General features: G+C 33.6%; 1 protein-coding gene across 9 annotated transcripts; it reads right to left on the bottom strand.

Moving 5' to 3' along the window:
- Window positions 1–1,065: 1,065 nt before the first annotated feature.
- On the bottom strand, window positions 1,066–14,197 carry LOC114294639 (putative general negative regulator of transcription C16C9.04c). Of its 9 annotated transcripts, none has more exons than XR_014328583.1 (13): window positions 13,768–14,172; window positions 12,980–13,145; window positions 12,857–12,877; window positions 12,727–12,793; window positions 12,212–12,290; window positions 11,204–11,382; window positions 10,227–10,715; window positions 9,892–9,959; window positions 9,453–9,527; window positions 7,148–7,361; window positions 4,651–5,005; window positions 4,212–4,272; window positions 1,066–4,120 (listed from the first exon to the last, which is right to left on the bottom strand). XR_014328583.1 is itself a non-coding variant. In XM_082867842.1 (7 exons), the coding sequence occupies exons 3-6, from the start codon at window positions 8,169–8,171 to the stop codon at window positions 7,164–7,166; spliced, it is 411 nt and encodes a 136-aa protein (XP_082723968.1). In that variant the 5' UTR covers window positions 8,864–9,047; window positions 9,293–9,348; the 3' UTR covers window positions 5,100–5,285; window positions 7,148–7,163. The 9 variants fall into 9 exon arrangements, 1 of the variants encoding a protein (XP_082723968.1); XR_014328584.1 differs by having other exon boundaries at window positions 12,747–12,793; window positions 13,768–14,171; XR_014328581.1 differs by having other exon boundaries at window positions 12,727–12,877; window positions 13,768–14,165.
- Between the last annotated feature and the right edge of the window lie 913 nt (window positions 14,198–15,110).

The raw sequence follows: 15,110 nt of genomic DNA, 5'->3' as shown, positions 1-15,110 counted from the left end.
TTTCAATTAATAATTTAGGTAATTTTATTATTGTATTAGAGAGTAATTATGAATTCCAATTTTTTAGTTAATTCTGTTAAATAAAAAATTCTGACAAAAAAATATTTATAATTTTTAAAATCACAAAAAATAATTTGTATTTTTAACGAACTTTAGAGAGTGTATTTATATTCTACCTAATTAAAATGACTTTATGGTGGTTTTGCACCATTTTCGAATTCTTAGGGCTTAAGGCTTATTTTCATTGGCAGAGGGAACATCATTCTTAGATCATGAAAAAAGCTACAAAAAAAATAATGGAGCAGGATTCCTTTAGTTCAAAATCTAAATGGGAGAGGGTTGTTTGGACCCATGATTCTGTTTCAATGATCAGAACGTTTATTTTATTAGATACTTTATGTGTTTTATTTACAAAGAAAAAAAAATTGAAATTGATTGGATAACTATAACTTATTTAATTTATTATTTTTGTCATAAAAAAATACGTAATCTATTCCATTTTTTTAGTGAAAAACATTGTAAATTGAGCAAGTTACAATTATTGGTTCAATTTTTTATTTTATTTTTTTGTGGATAAAATATATGAAGTACTTGACAAAATAAACAATTTAGATCATCAAAACATGATCCATGGTAAGTCCCACAGGCCAAAACAACCCCTTTCAATCTAAATTTTGAAGCGAAGGGAATCCTCCCCAAAAAATAAAAGACTAATCTTATACATAAATGATTTTTAATAATTATTTTTATCACTAAACATACCTTTATATTTAATGGTAAAAAATGTATAAAATTTTTTTGTTTATATTTAACATTTTCAAAATAAAATATTGTGTCTATCACTAAATTAAATTAGAGCCATGCACTTGGCATTGAACAGTTTCCAATTTACCACCATGTGTTATATATCTATAGATAATTCTTTTGAATTTTAGGTAGACCTACCAAAACATAATGCAAGGTTTTGACCAGCAGTTTTGAAAATAACTTTAGCCCATGGCAAATTATTATTATTTTTTTAGCTAGCCCACACTCTATAAGTACACAAACTCACTTGTTACGTTTGGCCACACCACCACCACAACCCTACCATCATTGTTATTAAAACGCGAGAAAGAAGCAAAGAAGAAGATGCACAATCCACCACCACCTGATCCCCACCATCCACCACCACCGCACGCGCCTCATCCAGGTCCTCCTCATCACGAACCACCTCCTCCTCATCACGAACCACCACCGCCTCATCATGGCCACCCTCCTCCGGGACCCCAAGCGCCACCACCAGGCCCTCCAGAACCTCACAAACCACCACCTCCTCACCACCACCACTGATCCTCCTCATGTTATGCCTATCATATATATATAGCAGCGTGCTAGCTATATATATAGCTTTTGCTTTTGTTTTTTACTCTTGTTAAATTTCCTACTAGGGTTGGAGTTATGTATATCTGCATTTCAATTCTACAGTTACTTCAGTTGCCATAAAAATTTGATGATCAAAAGCAAGGGTATATCTGAAGTGTTGTGATATGGGGAGGTAGGAGGGAACAATACTACGTACTACTTGGTTGGTGCTGTGTAATTTTGAGTGTTTGGTACTAACATGTGTGTATGTTACATGACATGTTATAAATAAATGGTGTGACCTAATATTTTAACGTGGCTTGCTCTTCAATTTTCCTTCATGAATTTGGGCTTTTTCTTTCTTCCTTTTACTTGGAGAGAGAGAGATGAGGACTTCTGGACGTATAGGTGGAGCAATGATCTTTTGTCTCCATCTCCTCCTCTTTTTGTCCTAAATTATCTTTATTACACAAGGAGCTTATTTGATTTGTATGAAATTTTGAAGAGGAAAAACAAGGAACAAATGATCTTTAACAATATAATGAAAATAAGGTCAAAAAATGCAATTGCAAAACCGCCTTATTTTAGTCGAAAAATACTATTTATACATAATTTGTTACTAGAATGATGTGATTGTTGCAATTCTGTAATTAAATATCACTTTGACGGATATTTTGTTTTAAAATAATAAGTACAATACAATCACATTATTTTGCATAAAAAAAAAATTAATATTTTATTTTTATATCATTACCCATTTTAGTTTCGTCAGGGGATTGCATAATCTCATACTTCACAATGAAGTAATTTATGTTGGGTTGGTTTGGAAATATGTTATTTTAGTTAAAAAATTAAAAAATTATTAAAAAAATTAAATATTTTCATTTCATTAAAAAAATGTTAAAAGACACTACAAGAAATTACATTTTTCGCAACGCAAGAAAATATGTTGCTAAAAGGGAAAATTCGTTGGCAAAGAGTTTTGCCGACGCAGAAAGCTACGTTGGCAACCCGTAGCCAAAGTGAGTCGGCAAAAGTTTTTGCCGACGAAATTATCATTGCGTTGGTAAAAGTAATGCCTTTAGCGACGAACATAGTCGTCGGTAAAAGCCTTCATCCATCGTCGGCAATTTACCTTGCGTCGGTAAAAGTCATTCAAATATGATGATTGTGTGGCACTTTTCGCGACACAAATTTGCATGGGCAAAAAATATACTTTTAGCAACAAAATATGCGTCGGCAAAAGTAAACTTTTGGCGACACATTTACGTTGGTAAATATTACCATTTGCCGACGATTTGTTTGTCGCTAAAGCTTTACTTTTGGCAACGACAAATTGACATTGGCAAAAAATACACTTCTACCAACACAATATGAGTGGGCAAAAGTAAACTTTTAGCGACACATTTTCGTCGGTAAATGTTGCCATTTGCCAACGATTTGGTTGTTGATAAAGCTTTACTTTTGGCAACGACAAATTGGCATTGGCAAAAAATACACTTTTAGCAACATAATATGAGTGGGCAAAATAAACTTTTGGCTACACATTTACCGACAAGTTGTTTGTCGAGAAAGCTTTACTTTTTGGCAACAACAAATTTGTAGCGGCAAAAAAAATTGAAAATCATATATATTTTTTTATAAGATTTACATATTTACAAGAGGCATCCCTCATGCACTACTATTACAAACAAATAACATTGATATTAAATCACCTAAAGTTGATGTGTAGGCAAAAAAACACTACTGAAAAATATGCTTTTGGAAGCATTGTATAAAACCTAAAAGGATAAACTCACTAAAACACTCAAATACATCCAAATTGTGAACCCATAGTAAAAACAGCAGATAACAAAATGAAACATGAAACTAACAACCCAAACTTGCAGCAGACCAGCATCTAGCAGCAGCCCGCTTCACAGCAACATTGCAGCAGCAGCAGCCCAGCAAAATTCTGCAGCAGCACACCGGCAGCAGCAGCAGAAGACCAGCAGACCAGCAGCAGCAGCAGCAGCAGACCAGCAACAGACCAGCAGCAGCAGAATTAAAGGTACCAGTAGCTACATCAAACACATAAAAACACAAAAACAGCTGCGAAATACCAGGGCACATGTTTACACTGTTCGATATATCTAAAATAGAAAAGGGATAAATAAATAAAGAAGGCGAAGAAAATAATCCCAAACAATGATGCAAATGATGAAAGTGTGGCATAAATGGTAATGAGCGGGAAATCTGCAGTTCTAAGAAGTTAATCACGAACTTGGAAATTTATATCACATTGTCTTTTGTATAAGGTTCCTTTTCCCCAAACGATGGCTGAAGCCAAAACAAAAGAAAGCAAGATCACAAATGCACCCTTCTCAAACACCCAACACCTATCCTATCTTTAGCCAATAACGTTAGAAGAGTCTTGGGAGCATCATGTATAAGCATAAAAGTTAGTTTCCCTCCATATCAAATTCAACTCACAAACACAGACATTCCTAAGAAAGTGTAAAGTCCATATTTGCACTATTGTTACAATGTAATGAAGATGAACTCTTATGATTACATGGATTAAAAAAATGGATGCATTATTGTTAGAACTTACATCGTTCCTGCCACACGGGTACTGACATGAGTCATGTTGGCTGGAATAAGTTTTGGTAGACCAAAATCTGAAATTTGGGTGTCAAGTCTTTCTCGAGGAGAATATTGCTAGCTTTGATATCTCAATGAACGATATGTGGTCACACAACAAAGCTTGGTCAGTATGGGATTGATTTTTGGTTCCCTTCAAACAAAGAAAAAGGAAATAAGGCATCAATGACTGATTCAATAAGATTATCAATAAAAAATAACATAGATAAAGTCAAAGTGGCAACCTAAAAGTGGCAAAAGAGCAATAGAACCATTATCATCAAGATGTAACTCTGCTTTTACAAGCTTTGCAGTTATAAAATACATGAAAAGAGAGTCATAAGCAGTCAGAAATTGAACAATTACAAGCAGGGTATGGTGCGAAACAATCTAGTAGAAAAATTCAAGAGTACATGACAAAAGCTAGCATCAGCAGCCACACGTCTTTCCAGTAATATGCAACCATTTAAACAAACAGTCTATCATTATCAAACAGTTCATCTTGCTAAATAACATCCACTGCCACAACTTGTTAATCCCTAAAACATGGGTTTACAGGTGGATATTTTGATCATGGGAGTTGCTTCTTGATATAAAGGAGATTTTAATTACAACAACCATAGAAGATGTATTAAGAGAACTACAAATTAATATAATAGTTTATAAGATTCTCATGAAACTTACAATAGGCCAGTAAGGTAGCCAAAAATGTGCATCCGAGCTGAGGGACTGTACTTGAATACATATATTGTCTCACAAAGGCGTCTCAATGCTTGAACTTCCATCAACAAGAGCAGAAATACAGATTGCCAAACCCTGTATCTATATTTTACAATGCGCAAATGAGAATGAGATTATGAAAAGAAAGGATATTCGAACCCCCAGTTAAGTAGTTGACAATAGTGGAGTATTGTAAAGGCCTAGAGGCCAATGGTGCCTCTTTATATGGATAAAACCAAGTTGTGACCAGCAACAATGTTGTCCACACCACAGCCAACACATAAAAATGACAGAAGAATTTCTGAGGTACAGTGAATTTCTGCAAATCAACAATTTAATAGAGACATTTATTATGGATATATGAATAACTTCAGCCAAAAAATGTACTTGAAAGCATTGCAGCCAGCAGCAGACATACAGGGAATGAACACCATAGCAGCCAGCAGCAGACATACAAACCAACAACCACCAGGGAATGAACACCACAGCATCACAGCAGACAAACAAACCAACAACCACCAGAGCAGACAGCATTGCACAGCATAAATAATCAGACTAACTCTGCTTCAAACAAGTCTCGGTGGTGGAATATGATAAATCTGTCATTCATGATGCAAGGAAAGAACTTATGTCCAGACAACAATTGATGTCATCTTGAAGAGAAATAAAGAATTTGGGCATTCAACAGATACTTAAATAGTCCATTGTCGTTCACTTAGAAGTTGAGATGAGTGCATTGCATTTGAAAGCATTTGAATATATGTACAACTACTCTTTTGCAAGTGTTAAGCAAAACTACACAAATACAATTTCACAATGACAGCTTTAATTTATAGGATAGAAAGATTACATACGTATCTACAGCCTACTAGATTTCTCCTAATTCTACTAGAAAAAAGACTCAGAAATAGAGAATTTTGGCTGTTTGACAATTAAGACTTTTCTATACCTAATAAAATCACAAATAACAATCCAATAATACAGCTTGACTAAAAAAAAATGAAAAAAATCCCTGGATAGATCCATACTTCTACAACCCAAATCTAGCAAAATTGAAAGTAACAAAACCACCCTTAACTACTAAACCAAATAAAGCCTAAATAAACATGTCATATAGTCATGAACTAATGAGAAACATGAAATGAACACTCATGTTGATCCTACACTTAATTACAGAAGTCCAAGTGCAGTCCATGTAAATTGGAGCCTTGCCCCTTTTTAGAATATTATGAACTAGACATCCATGTCCTATTGCATTTACCTAAGCTAATATACCACATTATGCATTACAATGCAACTTCTCAATCATGAACATCTAACATGGAAATATATCAGTCATATATTGCAGGAAATTAATCTCGCCACATCGATGTTCGATGAACGATAAAGTGAAAAAAAGAAAATATTGGCACCTAGGTGTTGAATCAACTGTCAAGTAACCACTTGGGTCCTTTGCCACAGGAATCCTGAGTGATTTGAAAATTTTAATGTCTTTGTGAATGGAGTTAGATTTGAGTCCAACATTCTTTTGAATCTTTCTCCATTTTATAAACTACAAAACCATACCTTCTTAGGCATTGTCTCTCCTCCATCTAATACTGACTGAATACAGGTTACACTATATTATACTACTCTCTAATACTGACTGAATACAGGTTGCTGTCATTATGTAGTTGGGCAGCCAGTGAACACAAAATCATGGTCCAGCTATTGTCTTCCTCTCTCAACCTAGATTCAGAATTGTCTATACATTCCAATCATCCAAAAACTAGCCTTAATTCAAAACCATCCAAAAAGAACTATCCTTAAGTTATAATTGTCCAAAAGGTTATAAACTACCCAAAAACTATATCATATATAAGTTTCTTAACAAAGTGTTGTTAAAAAAAATCCTATAGTCAAATAAGTGTTGTTGTTCTGCAGTATACGGAGAAGCCACCATCCAATAAATTAGGATTTGACAGCTGAAACATTTTATAACTAGCATATTCATCTTTATAATTGAACAGAATCATTAACAGATCAGATCAACTAAATCCATGTCTGATCTGTTAACAATCAGACCTATTAGATTCTGATAGTAATTGAATAATCACATTTCAATCACAAATTATTGGATTAGATTCAGCTTAGAATACAGTCCATTGATGGGCCTAGTCTCAGGTTTATATTCCTTTTCATTTTAAGACAAATTTTCCAAGGAGATCTTGTATTTCTGATTTGCCTCACCGCCACCAATGATGCTAATTATAGTTGTATCAGTGACCAATTAAGGTGCTTAAAAAGATAAAATCCACATCAGGGACATTCTTAGTTAGCTCACAAAAAAATAATCCCAAGTCTACCACTACAAACTCAAGTGTTATTCACAACGTTCATTCAGAATCTTATAGTATGGACTTAGGGCCATATTTTAATTAAATGAGAGGAAAAGAAGAGGGTAATCAAAATATAAAAATACCTTGTGTATGCTGATATTATTCCATCTTTAGTGAAACTATCTTCTTGTGTGCCAATCTCATGCAAATACAGACAATCAGGATTGCTGCAAGACTGCACCAAAAAAATTCCAATCCTCACCTATAACCAATAGTCCAATTTCCAATCAATAATTCAGAAATCATGCCACATTTCTCAGCCAGGCATGACAATACTTTGTGATTCCAAAGCATGCCCTGCAAAATGAAATCCCAACACCTACATAAGAGAATACAGAATAGAACATAAATCTTGAATGTAGCCATTTCCCACCTCAATGATCTACCATCCAAGGTAAACCCATGCACTGATTGAATACATCGAACCGCTTCCTCCTCCTTTGAGTAAGTAATATATCTGGGACAGAAATCACGTTTAAGAACAGAACAGTTGTAGTGAAGTAATGGAACAAAAATATGTAAACAAGCCAGTATCAACATACAATTGGATAAAAAGCAGAAATAAACTGCATCTTCAGATTAGGCAGTTTCCTTGTACATATGAACTAATAGAATAAGCAAGAGATTGAAATGAACAAGCAATGTTTGACATAAACATTTTGAAGTATTTATAACTCAATTTCACTTCTCAAGGAAGATAAAAATAAATACATAAACAAAAACTAGCAATAATGAAAACACTTAGACTTACACACTACAAGTATTGTTTGCAAAATGTTGAATAGCACCAGCTGCTGTCCGAGATATAGACACCTTCAGCACCTTTCCATACTGACCAAAATACTCTCTCTGCTGGAGAAGCTGCTAATAAAATGATAAAACTGTTAATGAACAGACCTATACCCCTGTTGTGACAGATGGTAAGGAGGAGAGAGCGAGAGAGAGAGAGAGCAGAAAAGTACACACGTCTTCATCTGCCAGATTAAGAGGTAACCTCACAATGTAGACAAGATTTCGTTGAATCACTCGCACACTGCTAAGTTGCTTTCTTCCTTCAGATGTTTTACCTTTTGCCTTTTGTGGCTTTACTTTTCTCTCCATATTCATCTCAAAAAAATGAAATATCAGAGATTAGATTCATATCTAAAAGAAGTTAGAAAACTTGGGAAAATTTGGGGCAGATTCTGTAGAGAATGCATGTTAATATCAGAGACAAGCTAGTTTGTGTACATACAAAGAAATGCAAAAGCCTAAAAAGTTACTGAAAATGAAAGACCTAAACATTTCATGAACCAAACACTGTATGACATCAAGTGAGACTTGAAATTCAACTCAAACACATAAAAATCTTCACAATACTGATAAATTCAAATAAAATCTAACCCTAAAGAAGTGTTGAAAACAATTCAAATGAGGCAAAGACCTAAACAGGACATTTCTAGCAAAAAACAGAACAAGGTTCAAATACTCTACTCCCGAAAATCAAATTTCAAGACCAAACAATCACAAGATTCGACGAAATCCGATCCACATAATTGGAAAACTTTAAAATGCCAAAAATAAAACCAATTCTATAGTGAAAACAATGGATCTCTCACTAGACTAGCAAAATATATTGAAAACGATACGAAAATTTTGACCAAAAAAAGCTGAAAGTGGAGTCTAACACTATGGCATCAACATAACACTCTATATAACTTGCTTTGGTCCATTGAAAAATAAATCCATCAAATGATTAACATTTTCACCTCATCAAATTATGTAATGACAAATGCCAAATAAAGACATTAAAATCTTACCAAGAAACCCAAGAGAGAGAAGCAAAGCAATGAAAACGAATGGCAATCCTACCAAGAAACCCAATGGCCTGCAATCTGCCACTTAAATTAATATCTCTCTCTCTCACTTCCCTTTCTTTGTTGTTTGTTTGATTCTCTTCTCTCTACTCCTGCAGATTTTGTTACATTGAAGGAGAGCCTTCCACTGCGGAACAAAGAAAAAATTCAAAAAATAAAATAAAAATAAAAAACTCAGTGATTAGAGAGAAGAAGGGAAGAAAAGATGTCAAACCCGTTTCCTCTTATTGTGGAAGATAATATACAAATTAAGGTAAAAAATTAATGTGATAGTAATATTATCTCATCATTAACACGTAAAAATTAAGATAAATAATATTTTTCTAAAAACAAATAACATAAACAAGTAAATTTTTCTATTGCATTACTGACCTGAATTTTCAGTTCCTGTAAAACCTGACACCTTCAGAATTCTATCTTTGTAGTTGAAAGCATATGGGTTTTAAGTGAATATATTCGTGTTCATATTTTCAACAAGTCTAATAGTTATACTTTGGTGTACAAATACCATCGGGAAGATTTCATTAATTACCTGTGCTTGAACTCACTTCACATTGTGAACTTTCACAAGTATCAACTTTGTCATGATTGATATAAACCTTAAAACCTACCAAGAGAAACTTAGCATGAAGGAAACCATATGAAACCATAGCAAAAATAACCATTCAAAGTCCTATATGACAAGAACATGCAAGTTAATTCGTTATGTTTTGATATGGAGGAATAAAATAAAATAAACCAATTTCATTGGCAATAAATGTCATAAGCACATGAACATAATAAGTTTTATCTTATAGGCATATTGTCAAACACAATGTGTGCAAGGTATACATATTAATAAACACTGATTTAACACACAAACGTACAAATCCAATACCAACATCTGCAAACAAAAGAAATTGAAAAACATGATCCTAAGTAAGAAACAAGTATTCATAGTGCTCTCCAAGTGATTGTAGGATGTCACTCACCTTGACAATCAATGTTGTAGCACCGAACATGTTTGGAGTGTCTACCCCATCGAGATAAGCTTTGATTTCTGGGATACCAGGTCCAACCGCAGTGGGTGTGAAACACACACAGAGAACAGCAGCAACCATGGTCAGAATAAAATTAACACCAGTAAAAAATATAAATCCCATCAGGTACCTGCATACACCAAGATGATTGCCAAAGCATTTCTCAATTCCCAGCTCTAGCCAAGGTAAACATTTTTTTTTTTTGGGTGAAGGATATTTGAGAATTATCTGTTAGCTGAAAATATTTCAAATGAGTTTCTTAATTTAGTGCAAGGATATAACAATACCTTTCTTCTTCTATGTAGCGAACCACGGAGAGATGCTTGTACCCTGCAATATTCTCAACTGCAAGATTGATGAACGTGGCAATTATGCCAGTTAGAAGCCCAAGAAGGAAAGCCAGCGTCCATTTTAAGAAAATATATTGCAATACTTGGACTTTTGATCTGCTTCTCCAGTCATGCTTGAAGAGATCATTCTCATTGATCCTGTATAAAAAGAATTTGCTGCATAAAGAAGAATGTGAAGAAGAAAAAGGAACATTAGAATGCAAGAACAGAGTAAGATGTTTTTACTCATAGTCCAAGCTCTCAATATGAGAGACCTCTTCATGAGTTGTAATAAAGGATTTGCATGGGTGAGTTGTAATAGATAAGCTCTGGAAAATAGGCAAGTAACAGGAGCACCGATCGGTCTTGGAAATTTCTAGGAAAAGTGATGAAATTTGTCTTCTTCTATTATGTATGTGGATGATTTGAAGCCCACGTGCCCAAAATCTGCAAGGAAAGAGTTAGAAACCAAGCAAACAAGAGCGTTATATCACTGGAGGCGGCAGCGGTATACCACTCTTACACACTTTTTATATATGTTATAGATATATATCAACATAAATTACATATATAAAGCAGAAAAGGAAGATGAAAACATACTTTTAACCACGATCTTGCTTGCGATAGGGAAATTGAATAGTGAGGAGGAGGCATGAAGCCTTAAAGATTTGGGTTTAGTTTGAAATTTAAGAGATGTGACAATAATGGGGTGGGGAGTTACAGAGGAACCGAACCAAACTCCTGTATGTGTAAAGAGTAACATTGTGGATGCCTTGAAGCTCTGCTCATGATACACTATCAGGAGCTTTTAGATACTCATACTTTTTCAAGCATATATATATAGGTCATTAACAAATAAATTCATATCAATTCCATAAATAGATTATAATCAGCAGGTAGCTTTGGTAACTAGTATCCATGTTAAGCTAGATTACCTCTCCTGCAGCATAGTCAATCAGAAAAACCTTGGTCAGCATCTTTAGTGGATGTTGCAGAAGTTTCACGTATCACAAGTGCTGATTCAGCAAGTTCTTCATCAGATAGATTGGCAATATGCACGCCTCACAGCAACGTTGCAGTAGCAGCAGCCAGCAGAATTAAAGATGAAGAACATCTAAACAACAACGTAATCACTATTGTAGTGTGTTACCGAGTGGAAGCAGTAAAGATGAAGCCATATTTTCTTTCTTTTGGTAACAAAAATTGAATTTCAACGCAATCACTATTATTGTAGTCAAACAATAATTCTATATTTAGAATTTAGTATGTTCAAATTTGTAAATCTACACTTACAAGGATAGATGCTTTTGATTTTATTAAAATCAAAACTTTACACACAACAACAAATGAATAGCATTAACTAATTAAATATGCACAATAATTTAATAATCAAAGATGGATAGCTGTTAAGTGTTAAAGTAGACTTGAATAAATGAGAAGTCAAAAACTGAAACTAGAAAATGGATTTAATTTTCATATGTAGCATTTCACATTGTGGAAGGAAAGGGAGTTCAAAATAATATTAAAAGGACAAAAGCTTAAAACATTGATTAGATATTAAGGCTAAGTTTGGCAAGTTGAAAAAAAGTTAAAAAGCCAAAAAGTTACTCAAAAAGTTAAAAAGTTATCACTATTCACCAAAAGTCAAAAAGTATGACTGCACAATTCTCAATCCTAATTTTCCTCTATCCACTAACTTATACAAATTTTTAATACACATTTTTCCATAAAAAGTCAAAAAGTTAACCCAAACATTCATATTTTTTCCCTCAACTTTTTAGTCAAAAAGACAAAAAGTACACTTATTTAGGACACCCCAAACAACCCATAACTATAATATTCTATAAAGTAGCATGAATTGTGAATATAGATTGAAAAACATGTAAATATTCTTGGGCCCCATGAAACCATGATAAATGAAGTATCTAGCAAGAAATATGAACCTGTAATGGCATAGGAGTGATGATAACTAGAAGAAACTTTAATAATTTCCTTGGAAAGTCTAGAAACTTTGAGGGGCTCCTGCACTAATAATACAAGCAAATTACATGGTCAATTCAAAAGGAACTCCATAGGAAACATTACAAATAACAATCTAAACAATCACATCTCTTTTTCCATTTTATTGGTACTAAAATAGTCGAAGAAGATAGTGAGTGAAGTTAACCAAAATAAACAGAAGTAGAAAAATAATATGTAGTTTGAGTGGGGAATTTATGCAAACATGTGTGAAGCATTGTAAAAAAACACAACCAAAACTGTGCCATCATCAAATAACATGACCGTCTTCATAAATATGCCTTATTTTAACCCATAACAATGCACAATGAAAAAGGGTTTAATTTTACCAACATCAGCCAAGCAATCACACACAACCATATAAATCATGTCAGAAAGTCCTGCCTAAAAGATAACATACATACTCTTAACAAACATTTTATCATCTTGTAATTCATACCCTAAGGCTACTCATCATACCCATGCTTCCATCCATTATGGTCCTTCAGCACCATCCAGAGCACAGCCTGCAAGGGTACCATCAATCAGAAACTACTTTACTGCACAATCATCCAATAGCTGGTTGCTACCTGTATTCACAAGAAATGCCCCTGCATAGATCAAGGCACTCCCCTGTAAGTGCAAGTTATAGGAATCCCAGTATTTTTCTTTATAAAATAAATGTACTAAACGGAAGAAACCCTGGAAAGTACCAGGCTTTATATGCTGCAAACAATCTGCATTAATAATTTGAATTGTTTCGTTTGTCAAAGCACAATGAAGAGAAATAAGGTCACTTGCAGCAAGTAAATCATTAAGGGTATCCATTCTTTGGGCAGGAGGGAACATCATTGAGGATCTACTCAACTTTCCTTTTCCCTGCATGAATGTAATTAAGGAAAAAATTAATTAGATGACACATTTCACTTTCCCTGTGTAACGTAATTAAGGGTAATTAATTAGATTAAGTCATATATATTAGAGGACAAATATCCAATACATGACAGGAACATCAAATTCAAAAAGCCAAAAAGAAGCACATCTAGTTCTCAAATAACATATATTAATGCCTCTGGTAATACATATAAACAAAACTTAATGTACTAACAACACTTCGCTGAAAAAGATTACTAGCACTTGAGATTCTTCTCAACTTGTTGCTTTTACAAAAAACCTCTAAGATTTCCAAAGATCAATAGACTAGATGCTCTCCAATGACAACTCTAATCAATTCAGTCACATATAACTATTTCTTAGTTCCAAGACAATAGATTGAACAACTCTAATACCTAACTAGGCCTGTCTCTTGTTGGGAATTTTATAGAGCTTTAATTTAAGTTTCGAAGTTAAGCTATTTCAGAAAACAACAGAACGAAATCTCATTGAATTTTGTTATTTCCTTTTCTCAGCAACCAAACAAAAAATGAACTACAACAGAGCAAGAAGAAGAAAAAAAAAACGCAGCAAATCAAAGCTATAAAAAAGTGATTAATCAACTTACTCTCAGAGCTCAATCACTACAGATCCCGAACTAGAACCCCCGCAAAATCCAACGAAACAAACAGCTGAACATAAAAAATATATATATAATTTAACAACACATCAAATTGAACATGAATTCTGAAAAAATAAAGAAGGAACAGATTGCATCAATTAATAAAAACTGATACAGAGAAAAATTCAAAAAAATAAATAAATAAAGCCAGAAATTGATTAGAGAACAGGGGTTAAAATTCAAAAGAAGAAATTGAAGAGAGTACCTTCAAGATTCATGTCAGTCATATTACTGTGAGAGAGAGATAGGGAGAGCGAAGAGACCGATCAGTGTTTATGAAGGGGCTAGGGCAAATATAAGGAAAAGGGGGAAAAAATATAAATGTTAGGGTTTACCGAGAGAGAGAAATAGGAGGATATACATACCAGTTATTATGGAGAGGCCGATGATGACAAGAAGCCATGCTCACCGGCGGTGGTGACGACGGAAGGAGAGAGGAGATGAGTTGCGCGAAGGTATGGAGAACTAAGGAAGGAGATGAATCTCACGCAGAAAGTCAGTAGAAAGTCAGTAGAGTTGGCTATGAAAAACAATTCAACACAATTTTTAGGTTTTTTTTTTTTTTTGGAAAAATTAAAATTAATTTGAGAGCAATAAAAATCAAAACTATATTTTTAAAATTTTAAAAAGTATTTATGACTTAAAAGATAAAATTATACAAAAATAATAAGTATTTTTTTATTTTTTCACCCAATTGTTTTTTGTTTTTTAGAAAAAGAAAATTGAAGCTAGATTTTGAAAATAAAATCCAACATATTGAAATTAATAATCTAACCACATTCTTTGAAAAAGGTTTAAATTATCTCCAATTAGTCATCTCAACTTAAAAATGTGTTTGGACTTAATGGGTTTATTTTGTGATCTAATTCAATAATCACTTTAATTTTACGATTCAGTAATTAGAATATTTAAAACTCTTTAAAAAGTTATAATAAAAACACAATCACTAAATTATTTTATTTCACTAGCAAAACTTTTACCGACGAATAGTGTTATCGTCGCTAAATGGTTAACTCTTTGCCCACGCCAATTTGTCGTTGCCAAAAGTAAGCACACTAATAGCAACGCTCATTGTGTTGCTAAAATATAAGTCCCGTAGCTAAAAGTTTTGAAATTTTGGCGCCAACTAAAAATTTTGGCGCTTAGTGAATGTTATGCTTTTTTAGCGACGGTATCAAATTGCGTTGGTAAAGGTATACTTTTACCAACGAAATTGATCACTGTGTTGCCAAAAATATACTTTTGGCGATGAAAAATTGACGTCGTCGCCAAAAGTAGTCGCCAAAAGT

Source organism: Camellia sinensis, chromosome 5, assembly GCF_055761805.1.
Source record: "Camellia sinensis isolate YWXY chromosome 5, ASM5576180v1, whole genome shotgun sequence".
NCBI lineage: Eukaryota > Viridiplantae > Streptophyta > Magnoliopsida > Ericales > Theaceae > Camellia > Camellia sinensis.
Note: the sequence above shows the minus strand (reverse complement) of the source record. Positions and strands in the feature narration are given on the sequence as shown.

What these genes read in the sequence shown, in the direction of transcription:
- LOC114294639 (XM_082867842.1), bottom strand. Translation starts at nt 8,171, where the DNA reads ATGAATATGGAGAGAAAAGTAAAGCCACAAAAGGCAAAAGGTAAAACA. An exon ending in GCAAACAATACTTGTAGTGT is followed by an intron (nt 7,522 to 7,815) that starts GTAAGTCTAAGT and finishes TTTCTGTCCCAG; the next exon opens with ATATATTACTTACTCAAAGG. An exon ending in TTGGATGGTAGATCATTGAG is followed by an intron (nt 7,240 to 7,437) that starts GTGGGAAATGGC and finishes TTTTTGGTGCAG; the next exon opens with TCTTGCAGCAATCCTGATTG.